General features: G+C 53.0%; 1 protein-coding gene across 7 annotated transcripts in view; it reads right to left on the bottom strand.

Moving 5' to 3' along the window:
• Positions 1-2,198: 2,198 nt before the first annotated feature.
• MAPK4 (mitogen-activated protein kinase 4) overlaps positions 2,199-19,861 on the bottom strand; it is a 173,117-nt gene continuing 155,454 nt past the window's right edge. For 6 of the 7 annotated variants that reach the window (XM_086373513.1, XM_086373515.1, XM_086373511.1 and 3 more), the window contains 4 exons: positions 14,974-15,118; positions 13,321-13,482; positions 9,121-9,322; positions 2,199-5,411 (listed from right to left, as the gene is read on the bottom strand). In XM_086373513.1, coding sequence (XP_086229639.1) covers positions 4,700-5,411; positions 9,121-9,322; positions 13,321-13,482; positions 14,974-15,118 — 1,221 coding nt within the window. In that variant the 3' untranslated portion in view covers positions 2,199-4,699. Of the gene's footprint in view, positions 5,412-9,120; positions 9,323-13,320; positions 13,483-14,973; positions 15,119-16,592; positions 16,773-19,861 lie in introns of those variants that run through there. The other variant, XM_086373517.1, reaches the window with a different exon arrangement.

Here is a 19,861-nt window from a genome sequence, read left to right as displayed (position 1 = left end):
TAGAACTTCTTTTGGTGAATAGGTCCTGCCCCTCACCACCAACCCCCACAGCCTGCAACCAAAGACTAGCTGACATGGAGACACAAAAGGCTGTCGTCTCCTCTTCAAGGTGGGGCCAATTCCACGGCACAATCTGTGCTGCAGAGCTCTCTGTGGGGTCAAGCTGAAGCTAGTTTCTCGCCTGGACCATGTACTTGCTGAGTACTCGTCCCCAGTCCTCCTCTGTGTCCCATACCCTCCGTCATCTTCAGGTATCTCCTCCATCAATCACTTGCTAAGGAATCCCCACCTTAAGATTCCCGAGAACGAAGCCAGGACAGTAGTGACCGAAGTCTGATGGCCACTGGGACCCCCACAACCATATTTTGATGCATCTCTGCACAGCTGATGGTGTCTTTGTGTCTGCAAAGGAATTTCTCAGTCATTTAAAGCTCTTAGTACTGAGCCCATGAATTAAAGTGGAGAAGATGTTAAGCCTTGCTTTGGTCCAGAGTTCTGGAAGACAGGATGGAACAATAGTTGAATATGCAGTTTGGCTCTCAGACACAAACTTGTCGTTCACATGTTTGTTTTCTCCCACAGCAGAGCCTATTTTCGACAAGCCTGTCAACTAAGCTTGATGGAAGGGACTGGGGTGGGGCAGGTGCTCCGAGGGCCAATCTGATCCCACAGTAAGGACCTTGAGACTGATAATCACTCTAATGCTGTGAGTAGAAACAAAGCCAATCACTATTCATGAAATAGAATGACCCAGAATATAGCTGAGTTGCCCAGCCAAAGCCCTGTACCAAGGAGACTGCACCTGCAGGCTCAGTTGTCTGGTAGGCTGGGCTCTGTTTCCTGACCACGATTGTACTCAGAACCCTGCCATATTTTATTCCCGTGGGAATTAGCGACTGGGTGCTAAAAGGTGCCAATGCGTAAAGAGAGTTAACATACCTGTTAGTCAAGAACATGCAGAGCAAGAAAGAGACATCAGCGGAAACTAAGGAACTCGAACTTTGAATGTTTCTCATGATCTTCGTGAAGTTCTTAGTGTAAAAAGCAGAATTCACATCTCAAGCTCTTGCACGGACACCACAGGCCCTGCCAGTAGGGTCTGACACAAGGACCCCCATCCGTTTGACACTGAAACTTCTCAGCAGTGACAGCGACGACTGATCCCAGAGTTGGATTAGTGGGACTTGTGGCGGGGACACAGATGCTGGGCTTGGGATGTTTAGGAGATTGACATGAAAAGCCATGGGTAGCTCAGGTAGCAGTCACCTTAGTACCTCCAGCCTCTTCCACCTCTGCGTTTTACCTGCAACTTCCTGTCCTGTGACAGGTTTTAATTCTTGGAGGCAGTCAAGAGGGGACAGGAGGGGTTGAGAAACCCGGAGTGTATTGCCAACACTAACAGGTGTTCTGAACCCTCTTCACGTTAAGTCCTGCTGCTGACACCTCCGAGTGTTGGTGCTTTACTGAGATCTACTTGGTCCTTGTCTTTCTGCGCTTGTCACCCCAACTTTCACCTGCCAGTGCCTGTGTCCTCTTGTCTGTGGCCTTTCTTTCGCTGCTGGAACCTGTTCTGCTGCAGTGCAGGACAGGCCAGAAGTGCTGGGAAGTAACAGTCCAAGAATATGGTCATCCTCCAAGGATGCGCCGGGGGGCGAGGTGGATGTTCCTCTCTAATCGAGTGCCCCATCGGGATTAAGCTGCCATGCCCACAGTGGTGGCATGCACCCTTCTTGGCTTCTTTCCCCTCCCCCTCACTTCCCTATCACCTATCTGTGTCTCCTGAAGCCATTTCTCCCGCCCCTTAATTACTTGCACTTGATTCTTTGTCTCTGAGTTTGCTTTTGAAGGAAACTAAGCCAGTGCTTCCTCTGACTTTCCTCACTGATAGAGCTCCAAGCTAGGAGGAAGCTGTGGGACCAAGAACCAACCTCGGTCAGAAGGTTTGGAGTTGGCTCCAAGAGATGGTTTGAAACATACAAGGTGGACACTGGGCCTGACCCAGGTGATTGTGGAATGTCTTCCCTTTTTACCAATCTTTGTAGATTCTCTCCTCACCTCCCCTTCAACTTGCAACCCCTCAAAACACCTAGTCTTCACAGGTACAGGGAGAATCCAGCCATGTTCCGATGACTCAACTGCTGTTAAAGACAGCAGATAACGTGTAAATGAATGAGAGTAAGTAGACGAACAAATGAATCTATGTTCCAATAAAACTTTATTTGGCCCATCCCGATCAAGTTTAATAATGTTTAATAGATATTTTTAAAACATGAGTAATAGCAATTCCTCTGTAATAACAATTATATATGAACTCCTTGTCAAGATCAGCAGCTTGTTCCTTTACCAAAAAAGTAAAACCGCCCTCTGAGGACAAATGGCACGTGAGAGCGGTGAGTGTCTCCTTTTCTTAAAAAAAAAAAAGAAACCCCAACACTTCATATTTACATATTTCCCAGGTAAAAATTGGTCAGTATGGTTAACTGTTTTTAAATATAAGTTTCTAATGTGTTGCAGGTTTCAATGTACAGATCCTAGTTAGCTGATTAGATTTAAGGTGCTGTTGAGGTGAGGGTGAACACAGCCTACGATCAACACTGGGGGATCCTCTGTTTACAGACCGGCTCCTATGGGCATCTCTGGGGGGAGCTGAACGCCGGTGGTGGAAACGGAAGAGCGTTTGCCGGGGACCGGACTCCATGCCTCTGCAGAGGACCTGCCATGCTACACACTGTCCCCTGAGGCTCTGTGAACGCGTGCACCTCTGGTTTGCTAAGTCACTTCAGTTGTGTCCGACTCTGTGGGACCCCATAGATGGCAGCCCACCAGGCTCCCCCGTCCCTGGGATTCTCCAGGCAAGAACACTGGAGTGGGTTGCCATTTCCTTCTGCAATGCATGAAAGTGAAAAGTGAAAGTGAAGTCGCTCAGTCGTGTCCGACTCTTCGAGACCCCATGGACTTCAGCCCACCAGCCTCCTCCGTCCATGGAGTTTTCCAGGCAAGAGCACTGGAGTGGGGTGCCATTGCCTTCTCTGGCACCTCTGGTTTGGCATGCTCCAAATTCATCCTAGCCTAAGCTAGGGAGAACATGGTGGTCTCAGGTCCCTTCTTTTGTCATGGGGACCCCCTGCTGATACCTGACCCCTGAGGGCCCTCAATGTCAGCACCCCACTTTTCAGACCTTCCTGCCTTTCTGGATTCCTTGTCCCCAAGGCCCCTTGCTCTCCAGTACATTTCTTCAGGGCCTGCTGTTTGCTAGGGCTAAATCGATGATCAAACCAAGGGCAGAATTAATGAAGGTCGATGGGTCCTGTGTGAGAGCGTCTCTCCCAGCACATCTGCTCTGTTGCAGGCACTTCACTGCTTTCCTCCAAAGGGGCAATTTGGGCTGAGAACACAAGCTCCCAGGGTAGGTTTGGAGTGGGGCTGTGTGTACTAGGGGTGCGGGGCAGGCTGCAGGGATTCTTGGAATTGCTGTCTTCAAACTCACCAGTGTACGGCATTCCCTGGGGAACAAAAGCTGTGTCACTGTGTCTGCGCGTGTGTCAGAAAAGTGCATAGGAAGTTCTGGAAAAGGTGTGTGCACAGGCCTGGGAGGATGGGTGATTTTACCCACAGATCCCAAACTGGTCTGATCTGAAACCAAGAGTTCAGATCATACGGGGGTGAGGCAAATGGGAATATTCAGTAGTTGCTGCTACTGCTAAGTCACTTCAGTCGTGTCTGACTCTGTGCGACCCCATAGACAGCAGCCCATCAGGCTCCCCTGGCCCTGGGATTCTCCAGGCAAGAATACTGGAGTGGGTTGCCATTTCCTTCTCCAGTGCATGAAAGTGAAAAGTGAAAGGGAAGTCGATCGTCGTGTCCGACTCTTAGCGACCCTATGGACTGCAGCCCACCAGGCTCCTCCGTCCGTGGGATTTTCCAGGCAAGAGTACTGGAGTGGGGTGCCATGAAAGCCAGGAAAAAAAAAAAAATACGCTTGTTGACAAGGGGAAAGAAGCTGGCTCAATGTCCAATTTCAGAATTCATAGGACACGGCTCTGAGTAAAAGCACACGGAATGGGTAAGCTGGTAATGGACAGGGAAGAAACGTCGTGAACCAAGTTTTGTGAGAAAAAGGCCAGAGTGACCCCAGTAGAGGAAGACATTGTTCAGTGGACAGATGGACAGACACTGGCCTGGGGGCCAGGAGACTGGGATTCAAGGCTTGCCCTGACACCGGCTAGGCCCCGATCTTATTAACAAGTCACTTGGCTTCTCTGGACCTCACTGTGTTTCTCATCTGTGAGCTGAGGCTGCTTGGACTAGAGAGTTCCAACCCTCTCTGCCAGGCTCCTCTCCAGGCAGCCACCCAGGTGGGGCCTGTTGACTGCTAAGACCTTTCTGCCCTGGCACCACCGCTGATAAAAACACAAGGGCCTCTTCTTTGCTGGCAAAGTGATCAACCTCCCCACACCCCCCAGCCCCCAAAATAGGCTCCTGTTCAAACACGCTCCCAGAGGTTAAAGGCTAGTTATTAAGGCAGTTTAAGAAATGGACATTCCTCTCGCTCCTCGGATCCTTCCTGTTTCGCTAACTCCAGGGCAGCAGAGAGCGGGTGGAAGGGCTGGTGGAGGTGCCAGGGGGGCGGTCCCCTCCGGCCTGGGCTGGCTTTCCCGGGATGGTTTCCGGGGGAACGGGCTGAAGCGCCCCTCTGCCCTCACCACCTTTCTTTGGAGAAGGCCTCGGTCTGCACGAGGTCACCCGGGTGCTCGGAGATGCACGCGCCGTTGAGGTCGCCCAGTTTATTGTCCGGCAGGTCCTCGGGCTTGGTGCAGAGCTTCAGAGCACGGGAGATGAACACGTCCAGGTCAAACTGCGGGCTGGCGCCCCCGTCAATGGGGGCCGGGCGGCCGGGTGGGGACCGGCGGCGTTCTGGGCCGTCAGGGGGCGGGCTGGCGCCGCGCTCGGGGCCGCCCTGCGTGCTCTTGACCCACTGCGCGATCTCCAGGAAGAGGCTGGCCGGCTCGTCGTCTCGCGGCCCGGGGTCCACGGTCACCGTGGCCACGCCGGCCACCCCGGCAGCGGGGGGCGCGCCGGCTGCCTGCTTCCAGTGCGACAGGTCCAAGATGAGCTTGGGCTCCGAGTAGTGGTGCGGCTTGCTGTCGCGCCACAGCAGCTTGTCCAGGTAGGACGGCGAGCCCACCTTGTAGTCGCAGGAGCGCCCGTAGTCGGCCTCGAAGGCGCGCTCCATGGACGAGTGTGACTGCTCCAGGAAGCGCTCTGAGCTGCTCTGGGAGTCCTTGCGCGGGTCCACCTGCACGTCCTCCACCAGTGGCGCTGACCCCGCGCGTGGGTCACGCTGCCCCTCGCTCGCGTCCTGGCACCGGTCGGGCCGCCACTCCAGATCCGACGACAGGCTCACGGGGTACCTGCAAGGTAAGACGGGATGGCCGTTGGACACCCCCCTCTTGCCCGCCCCGCCAGCCAGGGTGGCTTTGCAGAGGGAGCCACCCCCCTCATCACTGTTTGCCCCCCAACAGCCAGGCTTTCCATTCCTTCCTAGTCCCCCCAGCTCCTGCTGTCCCCCACCTCCAAGGTGGGAGGGACATGGGACAAAGGAACAGTAACGGTGAGCCCCCAGTGTGCAGGTGGAGGGACTGATTGTTTCCTCTTGTATTCAAGGGACTTCCCTCAGAGCTCAGTTGGTAAAGAATCGGTCTGCAGGAGAGCCCAGTTCGATTCCTGGGTAGGGAAGATCCGCTGGAGAAGGGATAGGCTACCCACTCCAGTATTCTTGGGCTTCCCTTGTAGCTCAGCTGGTAAAGAATCTGCCCGAAATGTGGGAGACCTGGGTGCGATCCCTGGGTTGGGAAGATCCCCTGGAGAAGGGAAAGGCTACCCACTTCAGTATTCTGGCCTGGAGAATTTCATGGAATGTATGTATAGTATTCATTCAATGTGTGTGCATCCTGAGTCACTTCAGTCGTGTCCCACTGCTTGTGACCCTATGGACTGTAGCCCGCCAGGCTCCTCTGTCCATGGGATTCTCCAGGCAAGAATACTGGAGTGGGTTGCCATGCCCTCCTCCAGGGGCTCTTCCCGACCCAGGGATCACGCCCTGCACTGTCACGCCCTTTACCACTGGGGCCTCTTTGGAAGCCCATTCATTCAATACCCTACAAATATTTCTTGAGCACCTCCTCTGTGCCAGGTGCTATACTGGGCATTACTGGACACAGCAGGCAACGAAACCCTTGTCACCTTGGAATGCATTTTCTAGTGGATCCATGTATGTAGTGCTCCTCAAACTGTGATGTCCACACAAATCACCTGGGGACCTTGTTAGAACGCAGATCTTGATCCAGTAGATGAGGTGGGGTCTGAGAATCTGCGTGTCTAACAGGCTCCCAGGTGATGTGATGCTGCTGGTCCGTGGCCCACACTTTGAGTAGCAGGGCTCTGATGAGTGCTTCACCACCTTGGCTCAGATTAGAATCACTTGTGTGTGTGTGTGTGTGTGCGCGTGCGTGTGTGCATGCGTGTGTGTCGGGGGGGGGGGAGGAATTAAAAATAAAGTTCCATGCCCGCCCTGCACCTCCAATGCTGATTCAGTATGTCTAGGGAAAGGCCCGGCAGTTCATCAGACCTCTCCAGGTGTTTCTAAGTTCCAACCAGGGCTAAGAACCCTGCCCTAGGGGTTCCGGTTGGAGGCTCTTCAGGACTTTGTGCAGATGTGAGCAGGTGGGGCGTACCAAAGAAGTACCCTCTTTGGTACCTCTTGGCGTACCCTCAAAAGAGACCAGGGATCCTTGTAATTCTGCCCTCTGTTGACTGTCCTGGGGCCTTGGAGAGCAGCTGCCCAGTGAAGGGCAGGTGGGCAGGCGGGCAGGCCATCAGCCTGGGCTGAGCCCTCCCCATGTCAGGTGTTCTATGCAGAATTTAGGGGATGGGGAGGCAGGGAGCACAGAAGAAACCTCTTGGAACAGGAGGCCGAGTGCTCACACAGGAAAAACCAAGGGCAGGCTGGTTTGACTGTGTAACTGGGCAGGCAGGCAGCTGCGGTCCATGCCTTGTGGTTTGTGAAGCACAGGAAGGTACCAGTTCTGCCTGTTGATGCCATTAGGGCAGGAGTCACTCCTCGAGGTGAACACTGCCTCCTCCCATGAGGGTACTTGAAATGGCAGAGATTTCAGGAGGAAGAACTTGTGAAGAGCGTCACTTTTGGATGCTCTGTTGGTTCTATTAGAAAGAAAGTTCTGTTAGTTTGAGGTTTCAGAATCCCCTCAAACCAGGACCAGCATCTTGGTAAGGGTTAGGCTGGGACCCTGGACACAGTATGAGTATGTGCAGATGGCATTCCTGAGGATTCAGAGCTTCAGGGAGCCGTGAGTGCTCCAGCTGCATGACTCACGGAACTGTCTTGCCAGTTTCTACACTGGCTGGACTGGGCATAATTCAAAAAGGAAAAGCTCATATTCATCCCATTCTTCTGCAGCTCTGTGACAGCATTTAATAACACCCCAATGGGATGTCTTTCACTTTTGGCTGCTACATTGCTAAGGGCCAAATGTATTGGGTTGGCCAAAAAATTTGTTCGGGCTTGTCCACACGATGGTATGGAAAGCCCTAACAAACTTTTCGGCCAACCCGATAAGTTGTCCGCAGTCTCCAGGGCAACCCTGTGGAGTATTATCACCTGCTCCATAGGTGAGGACACGAGTGTTCAGAAGTCAACAGCTTGCCCAAAGCAGCAGGGCCTGTGGACAGGGGCTTGTCACCGCCTTCATCATGCAGGTGTGATGGGAAAAGTCAGAGCAGATAAGCCCCAGGTTTAGAAGTGGTCAGAGTTGATGGGCAGGGGCCAAAGAAACCCTGCTACAGTTTTCCAGGCACCAGCCTCAGGCCATAGCCGTGATGAGCATGGATGAACCCTGCCACGCCAATGCGCTGTGCCCTAGACGCTGTGGAGTGGAGGGGGCGGGGCTGCAGGGACCACATTCAAGGGCAGGCCTAGCATGGGAGCAGCAGAGAGGGTCTTCGTTAATCTCTGTTTGCTGGCAACACTTGATAACAACCATTGACAACAACCAGCCTGTCCCAAAATAGCAAGGTAGCCCTGACCCTCCCTCGGAGCCTCCTTAATCTGAAACCCATCATCTGTCAAATGACCGAAGAGGAGACACTGCTCATCTGTCACTTCTGTAACTAGCTGTCAGTTTCTCACAGCAGCAGGGCTCCCACTTTGGCCCCCTCGGAGTCCTAGCTGCTAAGCCCTGGAGTTCTGTTTCTAAACGGAGCAGCTACCATCGCTCCCCTCCCAGAATTAGCAGGTGGTGATGCCTAAACGTTTCTGCCTGATCTAGAACATCAGAATGGGAAGGGCCCTGGGAGATCATTGTGTGCTTATGTGGAGTTTGTAAAAAAAAACCAAAAACAAAAAAAACATATCTTCTCCCCAGCTCTGACTCATTGGTAGTGACTTCTAGGCACACTGGGTTGAGAAGGATTCTGAGGCCCGGCCCAGCTTAGGAGAGAAGAGTTCTGCAAGTGTTAACGGTGTCTGACATGAGACAGGGGACTGCCCCTCATGGCCAGGTGTTAGCCCTGTGACACGACACCAGTCTCTAGCCTCTCTGAGCTGTGGCTTCCTCGTGTCATATCAGTGGGCAATAATGATAATGGTCCCCGCTTTACTGGCTTCTCAGAACATGCAAAGGGTGTGAAGAGCAGGAAGGTGTTGTGTGATGGTGAACTGCACCTTGTTTTCTTGCATTGCTGTGCTTTGCTTTTCTGGGGCAAATTCCCAGCCTGTAGGACGTGAGCTCCAGCGCGGGTGCACATGAAATGCTTGCCCAACTCTGTGTTGAGCCCGGGTGTGCGGTGCAGCTGGGGTGGGGAAAGAGGGTGGCAGAGGCACAAAGGCAGCCCCTGACCGCACGCGCAGGACACAGCTGTTCATCTACAGCGAGCGTCTAGGGACAAGGAGGGAAGGGCGGGAAGCCAAGCTGGGGAAAGCGCCCCATGGACTTTAGACCTCGGAAGACAGAAGGAGATGTCATGAAGGATCAGAGGCAGGTAGAAATGGGAGGATGGGGCCATGGACCCCAACCTCCAGGGCTGGGGCCCCTGGAGCCGCACCTGTCCCAGTTGGAGAGCTGGCTCTGGCTGGCGGCCATCAGCAGGATGTCGTCAATCTCATCCTCAATGCGGAAGGGGTGCTGTGAGGTGGGCTCGTCCTCCGGGCAAGAGTACGGGCTCATGTAGGGGTGCTGCAGCCCCATCTCGGCGGTCAGGCGATCCATGGGGTTAAAGGTCAGGATCTTCTCCAGAAAGTCGATGGCTGTGGGGAGCAGAGCAGGACGGGATGGTCATTGGTGCCCTTGCCACACTGAGAATGAGACTCCTCAGCCTAGGGATGCCCCCGAGTGTCTGTACTTTTCCATTTGTGAAAGGGCTTCTTACCCGTTCCCTTTCTCATGACCCTCACCACAGTCTAGGGATAAATTCAGAGCAGATGCTGCTTTCTGACTCCACAAATGAATTAATGGAGGTCCAGAGGGCTTACCCTGGTAGCTGAGCTGGTGAAGAATCCACCTGCATTGCAGGAGACCCCGGTTTGATCCCTGGGTTGGGAAGATCCCCTGGAGAAGGGATTGGCTACCCACTCCAGTATTCTGATCTGGAGAATTCCATGGACTGTATAGTCCATGGGGTCGCAAGTTGTCGGGCACGACTGAGAGACTTTTACTTTCACTTTCAGAGGGGTTACGGTCTTCCCAGGTGGCGCTTGTGGTAAAGAATCTGCCTGCCCATGCAGGAGACCCAAAAGATGTGGGCTCGATCCCTGGGTCAGGAAAATCCCCTGGAGCAGGAAATGGCAACCCACTCCAGTATTCTTGCCTGGAAAATTCCATGGACAAGAGGAGCCTGGCAGGCTACAGTCCATGGGGTCGCAAAGAGTCGGACATGACTTGACTGCCCACATACATACAATACATACAGAGGGATTGCAGTGACTTGTAAGATAAGGTCACCGTTGGTTACGGGACGTCAGGGCTAGAACTTTGCCTTTGGCTGGATTTCTGCAGAGACAAGGAACGGGGTGGAGGCACTTTATGTGGCAGTGACCCCAGGAAGCACCGGTGGGGGGGCGGGGAGAAGCCAGCCAAGGACGTGCCAGTGAGAAGTTCCTGCTGAAGGCACTTGGGGCTCCGTTCCACTGGGTCCTCCGAGAGACAGCGTGGGACACGCCTCGGAGGTGGTCCCACCTGGAGGGGGGAAGCAGTGGCATCTCCATCCCCACCATCAGGTGTCGTGGGTTGAGTGCAGCTGTGGGGGGAGCCAGTGGAGGGCCCTCCTCCTGTAGGACTCAGCAGTAGAAAGCCTGAGTGAGAGCTGTCACCATGGAGGAAGGCGGGGGGACAGAGCCTGCCAGCCCAGGCCTCCTGGGTCCAGAGCCCTTTCTCCCACATGTTGCCCCTGGAGGTTTGGCAGATCAAGGCCATCTTCTTCAAAACCTCCTGCACGTGTGTCTGCTCTCTTTCCCGCCTCTGGCTTCCGCTGGAAGTTGGTGCCTGTCGGAGCCTTGGAAGCTCTGATTGAAGATGGCAGAAGGCCTGTGTCCTGGGCAGAGGCCCCCGTCTGCCTGGACTTGAGTTGATCAGTGCCTACATCGCTAGCAGGTAGGCCATGGAGATTTCAGGTCTATCAGCTACAGCACTGGCTTCCCCTTAACGCATGACCATCGCCCTCGCTCCCCAACTCTTTCTTCTTCTGCAGGTTCAACCTCCCACATGTTTTTGTGGTTTTTTTTGGTGCTTCTGATATAATGAGGCTTCAGAGAAGGCAATGGCACCCCACTCCAGCACTCTTGCCTGGAAAATCCCATGGACGGAGGAGCCTGGTGGGCTGCCATCTATGGGGTTGCACAGAGTCATTCACGACTGAAGCGACTTAGCAGTAGCAGCTGTGCAATCATGTGACTTTTATGTGGCCCCACTGGATTCCCAGCTGGGCTTTTCAGAGCCCCCAGGGTTTCTGGAAGGATTCTCAGGGAGGGGCATCTCTGGTGATTGAGAGGCGGGGTGGGGGGCAGGGCCAGAGTGCTCCTCTCCCTGTTTTGGGTAGAGACTTCCTCATCGGCTCTGTCCCCTGTGTTGCTTCTTGTCAGCACAGCTCAGGACTGACGCCCTCGGGGTGCGGTCTCGGGCCTGCTCCCTTGTCCTGCAGCTGTGCAGTGGCGGCTGCTTGGGGGACACAGTCCACCCAGACTGTGTCCTTCTTGCCTCCGAGGGGGAAAGCTAGAGAGACAGCCTCTTCTCAGGCCTGTAGGCCCTCAGAGGGACAGCCCAGGGTGAGCCGAGGGACAGCAGCTGGCTCTTTGGGGCAGGCGGGTGTGATACCCTTTTCCCTACTGAAGTTTCGTTTCAGCCGTACCTCTCTCCCCTGAGGTCAGGCTGACCAGGGTCACTTTTCAAGCCCAGAGACGGATGAGAGAACTGTGGTTGAAGCCGGCACATTGGGAGGATGAAGCCGGCCCGGCTTTCGTGAACCTCTATTTGGCTCCAGGATCCAGTCCACACACGTTGCCTGGGCATTCAGAGCCTTGTGGCCTCTTGGCCTTGCTTACCCCTCCCGCTTCACTTCAGACGATCAGATCCTGCTGATCCCAGAGCTCATCAGCTCTCCGGGCCGGCTCTCTGTCCCTCTCTGTGCCCGGCGGCTCTCACGCCCTCCCCAAACCCCCAGAGCTCTCGCTGGTCCCTTAGGATGTGTTCCTTCATCTGCTCATCTCTGACAGGTATCTGTCTTCCCAGGTAGACCATTTATCACGTCTCTGGTTTCTCTGAGACAGGCCCACAATGTTCAGAGGGGCTGCTGTGTGTGTGTGGTGGTTTGGGAAGAGACATGGATGACTCACCCCTGATCCAGAATTCCTGAGAATTCTGAACCTCCTGTCACATGGCAGGATTTCTACAAAGGCCCAAGAATCAAAGAAAATGTGGATGGGCTGAGACTTAATTTGTAGGGAATCAAATTGCCTCTCTCCCTTGATGACAGGGAAGCTGAGATAGTTTATTGATTGACAGGGGATTATGGCCAAAGACACGGTTAGTCCGAGTTCTTGGTTTTTTGATGGGGCGGGGGGAGCGTGGCAGAGACGGTAGCTGGTACCCATGTCTGTTCTCCTCTTTCAGAGTAATGGACACACAGTGGCAGTGGGTAAGTTTCCATGTCACAGCCTCACTGCAGCGAGGTGGGGCCAGGTGACTTACGCTCTGGCCAACAGGACATGAATGGAGGTGAGGTGTCCAAATCCTAGCTCATGACTTTAAAGGCAAGGGGCTGCCCTCCTCCCCCACCTGCCTCCAAGGGGTAAGGGCAACACCCTAAGGTGGTAGAGATATAAGACAGAAGGGGCTTGGACCCCTGGATGACTGTAGACCAGGTCTACCTCAGGGGCCCTGGACTGTCTACTTTAGATTCTTATATGAGAGAAGTAAACTCTTTTTTTTTCTTAAATAAGAAATAAATATTATTTAAGTTGTTGGGAATCTGGGTTTCTCTTACAATTGGCCAAACCTATATCCTATCTGATATAGGAATTTCCTCAAGCAGAGGATGAGATGATTAGATAGCATCACTGACTCACTGGATATGAATCTGAGTAAACTCTGGGGGACAGTGGAGGACAGAGGGGCCTGGCATACTTCAGTCCAGGGGGTGGCAAAGAGTCAGACACGACTTAGCGACTGAAGAACAACAAGGAAGCCTTTAGCAGGTATGAGACTGGTGATATTCTAACATCTCAGATAATGGAGAAACTATCCTATGCCAAGGACTTTACAAACTCTATTTAGTGTACTTGTCACAATGACCCTATGTGTCATGTATTAATATACCCATTTTACAGTTAGGCAAACAGATGCAGAGAAGTTAAGAAGCTTGCCCAATGCCAAACAGCTAGTCACTGGTGGAATGGGGAGCTGAGCCTGCGTCAGACTTGGAAGCTGATGAAACCGTACCATGCCTTCCAGAGGGGAAAAAGTAAAGGGAGGTGGAGGAGAGGGAGGGAGGCAAGTGAGAAAGAAGGAAAAGGAAACAAAATCAGGGTTGAGTGTGGAGGACCAGCAGTGACTGCCTTGAGGGTGGCCTGACGGCTGAACTCGGTCTGGAAGCAGCGAGGGCAAAGACCTGCTGCCAGGGGGGTCCCCCGCTTCTGTGTCTAGGGACTCTGGTCCTTTCGGAAAAGACTGCCTGCCCCCGGGCCCAGGGTGAAGCCAGGGCGCAGAGTGCAGCCTCCAGACGCCGGCTGGCCGGGCAGTCGGGCGGCGGTACCTTCGCTGTTCACTTCCGGGAGCAGCTTGCGCAGCGGCCGCTTCACCTCCCAGGTGCTGCTGACGAAGGAAGGCATCACCTTGAGCAGCTCGTCCTTGTCCTCCTCCCGGATCACGGGGACGGTCTCCAGGATGAGCTGCATCTGCTCCAGCTCGTGAGCCCCTGGGGAGGCAAATGCCAGATGGTTACGCGTGCCGCCCACCGGGCTGGTGGGTGTGGAAACCCCAGCGCCTAGGAGCCTAGGACAGTGGGAGCCCGGGGGCCTGGGTTCATTCTGCTGCTAACTGCTGGGTGACGGTGGGCAAGTTGCTTGCCATTTCTGGGGCTTGGTCAAATGCAGAAAGAAGGGCTAGTCTCTGGGGCCCATCCATTCTCTTAGCATTCTGTGCCTCTGGAATGGTCCAGCCTCATACAGCCTGAGTCAGCCCACGCTAAAACGATGGGAGCAGCCCGACCCGAGGCTTTCCAAGCGTTCCTTCCTATGCACCTCTGTGGCTGTCCTTTACCAGGCTGGGGGAGGAAGAGATTTTAAGGCTAAAAATGAGTCTTACCTTTTGGGTTCCCATTAGGAGGGGAAAAAAAAAATCAGGAATAGCAAATTAAGTTTGGGACATGTCATGAGCACACTGACTTGTGCTCCTCCAGGCAGAGGGAGGAAGGCAGGGCGTGCCAGGTCTGTGGGACAGGAGGGAATGGCTCATTCAAGCACTCATTCACTCACTCATTCGTTCACTCAACAAATATTTATGGAGTGTCCTCTCCCTGCCACGGACCATGCCACATGCTGGGAATGAATAGCATCTTCACCCATAAGAAGCTTCAGGCTTTCTGCTTCTCGGAAACTCAAGTCCTCTTCCACACCCAGGCCATCACTGATGCTGTTTCAGAGCTTTGATGCTGCTGGGGTGGGTCAGGTCTGAATCTTTGCCGCCCTCTGGCCTCTAGGCCATTCCGTTCCTTTTGTTTTCCCTTTTTGCATGAGTAGTCTTGCCATTCACCTCTACTGGGTTAAATCCAACCAAGCCAGTCTTCCTTCCTGACTCATCCAGCTGCACAGAGCAACCCCCACCATCACTGAGTCCCCTGGGGTCCCAGTCTTCCAGAAGCTGGAGGCCAAGGGCAGGGCTCTCCCGTGTCGCCCTGACGATGCCCTGTGTGGCACTAAGCGCATGTGAATGCTGTGAATGCTGAGCCAGAACGTGGCAAAACATCAGCGTCTGCTCTGAAGGAGTCACTTGGCTTCTCCCTGCAGTGGCCTCAGGCAGAGTCGGTTCAAGGACTCTGGGAGCCTGCGGGGTCCCCTCTCTAAATGAGCACTCCAGATTGACCTCTCCCAGTGGCAGGGAGAGGGGAGAAAGGAGCTGAAAAGGTTGGGTGGGTGTTTTCATGGGTCAATCTTAAGGTGTTTGAAGAGACACGATTTCTTGATTTTGGAAGTTTAGTGCTCAAGATGTTTTGTTTTTTTTTTCTTCTTCTTTTTTTTAAGCCAGTATTTTGCCTGAAATGGTTGATAACAAGGTGCCTCCAAGTAGTGCAGTCAAAGTCAGAGGCAACCTCAAAGAGGAGGATAGCAGGTTTTGTGATTAGCATGTTTCCCTTCCTTTTACTGAGCTGCAGCAGAGGGGTAGGAGGGTGGCCCGGGTAGCAGCTTACCAGCAAAGAGCATCCTGCCCGTGAGCATCTCAGCCAGGATACAGCCGGCGGCCCACATGTCGATGGCTTTGGTGTAGTTGTTAGGGGAGAGGAGTAGGCGTGGTGAGCGGTACCACTTCGTTACCAGGCCTTCTGACAGGTAACCCTGGAAGACAAAACCCCAGCTTCCAATGGTCAGTCATTTGTGGACACCCTCCCTCCCACAGGGCTTCCCTGGTGGCTCAGCTGGTAAAAGAATCCGCCTGCAGTGCGGGAGACCTGGGTTCGATCCCTGGGTTGGGAAGATTGCTTGGAGAAGGGAAAGGCTACCCACTCCAGTATTCTGGCCTGGAGAATTCCATGGACTGGTCCATGGGATCACAGAGAGTCCAACATGACTGAGCATCACTCCCTCCCATACCTTTCTTCTTGTCCCTTCTCTGGGAGAAAAGACCCCTTTCACTCTCCATCCTTCCTGTTGATCATCTGTTTAGAGGGGTTCAGGCAGGTTTGAGGGGCTCAAAGAGTTTGGTGGGGGAATCTTACGAGGCCCTGGAGTTCTTCTGTTCTGTGGAATGGGATCCAGGATGCCACTATTTAAGGAGCAACGCTTTCCCAGCCCATCTTGATGTAACAACACGTAACACTCTACCCTCATCTAGTAAGAAGATGGATAAACAGGAGCCGTACTCGAGTTCATTATCACCATCAACAGAGTAATGACGAGAAACTGGAATTTCATTTATTCAGTGGGCTGAATCTCAGAAATAGCTGGAAAATTGAAATCAAGCCAGTTGCTTTGGTGCTTATGATTAAATTAATTCTGCTACAATGCCAGACACCAATCTTCTGCTGGGAATGGACGCAGCTAGCTTCATCATGGGTGTGGGTGAAGGGCTTTGGGGAGCAGCCCTAAAGGGCAGACTGGACACAGCTTTGGTTGGCCCAGAGGGTTCTGGGAGTTCTACAGAGTGTGGGGTGGATGCTCTAGCTGATTTCAGCCACTGCTCAGTGTGTGGCCTGGGGTGGAAGCCCTTCCTATGGGAAATAATGACATCATAGGTGCTTTAGGGAAATATAGCCAGGCCATGTGGAAACTGTTCTCTGTGTAATTCAGAAAGCATGTGCAACAGTGAAATCTGCAAAATGTCTATTTGCATTACCTGGAACGGTCTCTCTAAAGTGAAAAAAACAGGCCTATTTGGTGGTCAAGGTCAGACAGTTAGCACCAGGGGTATCCAGTCAGGGAGTCTAGGGAACATTTTGTTATTTGCTGTTGTAATTTCCAATTTGGCATCTAATTTTCCTTTTCTGCTGAAGTAGAAAGTATCACAGACCCAGGTTAAAACAGAGGAAAAGTTAGGAAGCTCAAGTCCCCAGGAGCTTTTAATCAGTTAATCTGAAATCTCTTCACTTGTTGAGCAAAGATTTATTGTGTTTAAAACCCGAGAGCCCTCAGTTACAGCAGTTTTCTCTCCTCGGTGACACATGTTTCTTCAGAGCAGGACCTCAAACTGGTGGAAGAAAGGAAGAAAAGACTAGAGCACTCCCACTCCCCAGCCTCGAGGCTCCCAAATGAGCTCCTTGTAATTTTTAAAACGTGCCCCCTTTCTCTGTCCTTTGGGCCTTTGCGTGTGTACCTTCCAGGGATGGGTGTCTTCACACCCGCTGTCCTTCCCGGCTAACTCACGCAGGTCTGCTTCCTCTCAGAAGCTCCCCAGCTCCCTGGGGTGAAGTTGAATGCCCCCTCCCAGGAGCTCCTTTACTTCTCTGGGGCTTCCCCGGTGGCTCAGTGGTAAAAGACTGCCTGCAATTCAGGGGATGTGGGTTTGATTTCTGGGTAGGGAATATCCCGTGGAGGAGGAAGTGGCAACCCACTCCAGTATTCTTGCCTGGAAAATCCCATGGACAGAGGAGTCTGGGGGGCTGCAGTCCCTGGGGTGGCAAAGAGTGGGACACGACTGAGCACTTTACTTATCTGCTGTTCCCATCCCACCTGCCTCACCCACCCAACCCCCGGGACCAGTGGACAATTCCCCCCTCATGGGCAGAGGCTGTATCTTGTTTCACAGTCGTTTCTGCCTTGCTCGTTTCTGTCCCAGGTCTGCCTCTTAGGAAATGTCCAATGAACACTGTTGAGTGGATGGACGGATGAATGAGTAAGGCAAGTCTCGCATGGTCTGAGCCCTTTCAAAATGGGGCCCCTACTGGAGGAACCACTGATCCCTTTCTTTAACAGACCTGATTTTACAGGGAGATCCAATTCCCACTTTCAGCAGTGAGTGAGGAGTTTACAAAAGTTGATGGCTTTTGCCTTACACTTTGCCTTGTTCCAGAAAGGACTGGCAAGTGTACTTTTTTTTAAAGCCAGGTTTATTGATGTATAATTTATAAGCAGTAAAATTCACTTTTTAGTGTATAGTTCCATGAGTTTTGACAAAGTATAAAATCGTGTAACCACCATCACAATCAAGATATATAACAATCTGTTATCTCACACAATCCCCTCCTGCCCGCTTCAGGTCACCCCGCAGCCGCAGTTCCTTAGAAACCACTCTTTTCCATCCCCTTAGTTTTGCCTTGTACAGAACGCATATAAATGGAGTCACAGCGTGTGGCCTTTTGAGTTGAAGTCCCTTTGCTTGGCCGGATGCATCTGGACTCATCCCTGTGGTTGTATGGAGACTAACTCGTGAGTTTAAGTCTGAGTCTCAAAATGAGACAAGCCCAACTGTAGGTGCGCACATCTGGGTGGGTGCGTTATAAAGAATGGCCCAATGTTATTCTCCAGCCAGAAGGTAAGAGTGTCAGAGGAAGGCAAAAAACTCTGATGTGTCAGTGAGCAGGCTGTTATGGAATTCCCTATAATTAACACCTGTCTGTCTGCAGAATCTGGGGCTGAAGTGGATGCAGGGGGCTTCCTTCTGAAGCACCTGCCCTGAATGTAAAAGATGTTTGCAGAGGCAAGGCTGCCCCTGATGTGTTTCAGGAGCCATAGGACGGAGGTAAAGAATCTGCCTGCCATGCAGGAGATGTGGGTTCGATCCCTGGGTCAGGAAGATGCCGTGGAGAAAGGAATGGCTACCCACTCCAGCATTTCTGCCTAGGAAATCTGATGGAGAGGGGAGCCTGGCGGGCTACCGTCCAGGGGGTGGCAAAGAGTTGGACATGACTAGCGACTAACTCACTTTCTTCCTGTGGCTTCTGCCAGGCTCTGGAGCAAAAGGAGCCCTGGGGAGGGAGGGATGGGAACAGAGGGGTGCGGGCATTTCTGGGTCAGGGCAGACTTGGGGGTGGGGTTGGGCAAGGAGGGGAGGTGGGTAGGACGGGGATTTCTATGGAAGGTCCTGGGGAGGCCTGTGCCTGTGGTAGGGCTCCTGTAGACTCCACTAGAGGGAGGGCCGTTCGTGGAGCCCTGGCAGTGGCTGCGGGAAGCCTGGAGAGGCTTGCAACTCAGGTGCTCTCTGGGTAGCCGGGGGTTAACAGGTTCAGGAAGGGCCCCTGGGCACCACACTTCCCTGGAAGAGGGGAAGAATGCACACATGGATCCTGTCCGATCTAGAAGAAACTGGGTCAAGGGAAAGAGTTATCAGGCTACGGAGAAGTAAGAACTTTTGACCTTGAGGGGGTCAACAGGGCTGTGGCGTGGATGCTGTGATTTTGTGGAGGTGCAAGTTCTCAGAAGAGTTCCCGGCGGATGTGCTGTGGAAATAGAAGCACGTCGCCCAAGGAATGGGAAAGACAGGGCACTTAGAGCCTGGGGAACATTGCAGAGGAGGGCATGAGAGCTGCCTCTGGATGTACACAGGGCTGTCATACAGATGGGGAGTTAAGCTTGTTCTCTGAGGCTCTAGGGACAGACGTGAGCCATGGCATGAGGCAGGAATCCAGGCAGTATAATAATAGCTCACGCTTACTGAGATACTCGAACTGCTCTCATGCTTCCTAGGGATTAACTCTTTTAATCCCCGAGACAACCCCATGAGTTAGGGACTCTTATGGCAGTCATTTGACAGGGAGGAATCGGAAGCACAGAGAGGGTAAGCAACCCATCCATGGTCACCCAGGCTGCAAGCAGCACAGCTGGGATGCAGTGCCAGTTTGGGACGACGTAGTCCCTGTGATCTGAATAGATGGCTGAACTGCCTTTCGAAGAAAGAGAGCCCTCGAACCCACCAGGCTGTCCCAGGGTGGGGCTGGGCTCCTAGGCAGACAGGGATGGACAAGCTCACGGGAGATGAGCCAGCAGCACCCTGCAGGCCGCAGATCCTCGGACTCTGGCTTGCACTTGAATTCTTGGGGATCTGGGCTGAACACGTGCAGATTTCATTTCATCAGGCCAACAAGGTGGTACCGATGCTGCAGGTTGGGGGACCGCATTTGAACCAGCAAAACCCTGGATGATCTTTAATATCCTGCCCTGCCCAAGGGATTAATGCCTTGCTCACAGGCCAGGCAGATTTCTCTAACTGAGCAGCAGACTGACCTGTAATAGGGGTTAATTCTTTGTGTTACAAGCACTCATCAAAAGATCATTTAGAAAAACACCACCTTCTCAGAGGCCCAGTTTAAGCAGAAATACATGGCCTCCCTCTCCACAGCCTCCTTCTTCCAAAGGTATAATTCTTATTTGTGCCAATATCCATATCAGGCATGTTAGAAGCTTTTTAAAACATAAAGAACACCACAGTGGAATCGCCTTTCTTCTTGCTGACTCCAAACTCATTCTGTTAAACTCATTTCCATGAAGATATGCAGCAGGGACTCTCTCAAGCTGAGGAAAGGAACGCACAGTCTTACAAGCCCAGTGTACAACACAATCATTGGTAAGTCACCGGGTACGTTCTGTTTACAGCTTCCCTGGTGGCCCAGTGGTAAAAAATCTGCCTGCTAATGCAGGAGACGTGGG

Source organism: Bos grunniens, chromosome 24 (genome assembly GCF_055505025.1).
Source record: "Bos grunniens cultivar Pamir isolate PY7600 chromosome 24, Bosgru_T2T1.0, whole genome shotgun sequence".
NCBI classification, from domain to species: Eukaryota; Metazoa; Chordata; class Mammalia; order Artiodactyla; family Bovidae; genus Bos; species Bos grunniens.
Note: the sequence above shows the minus strand (reverse complement) of the source record. Positions and strands in the feature narration are given on the sequence as shown.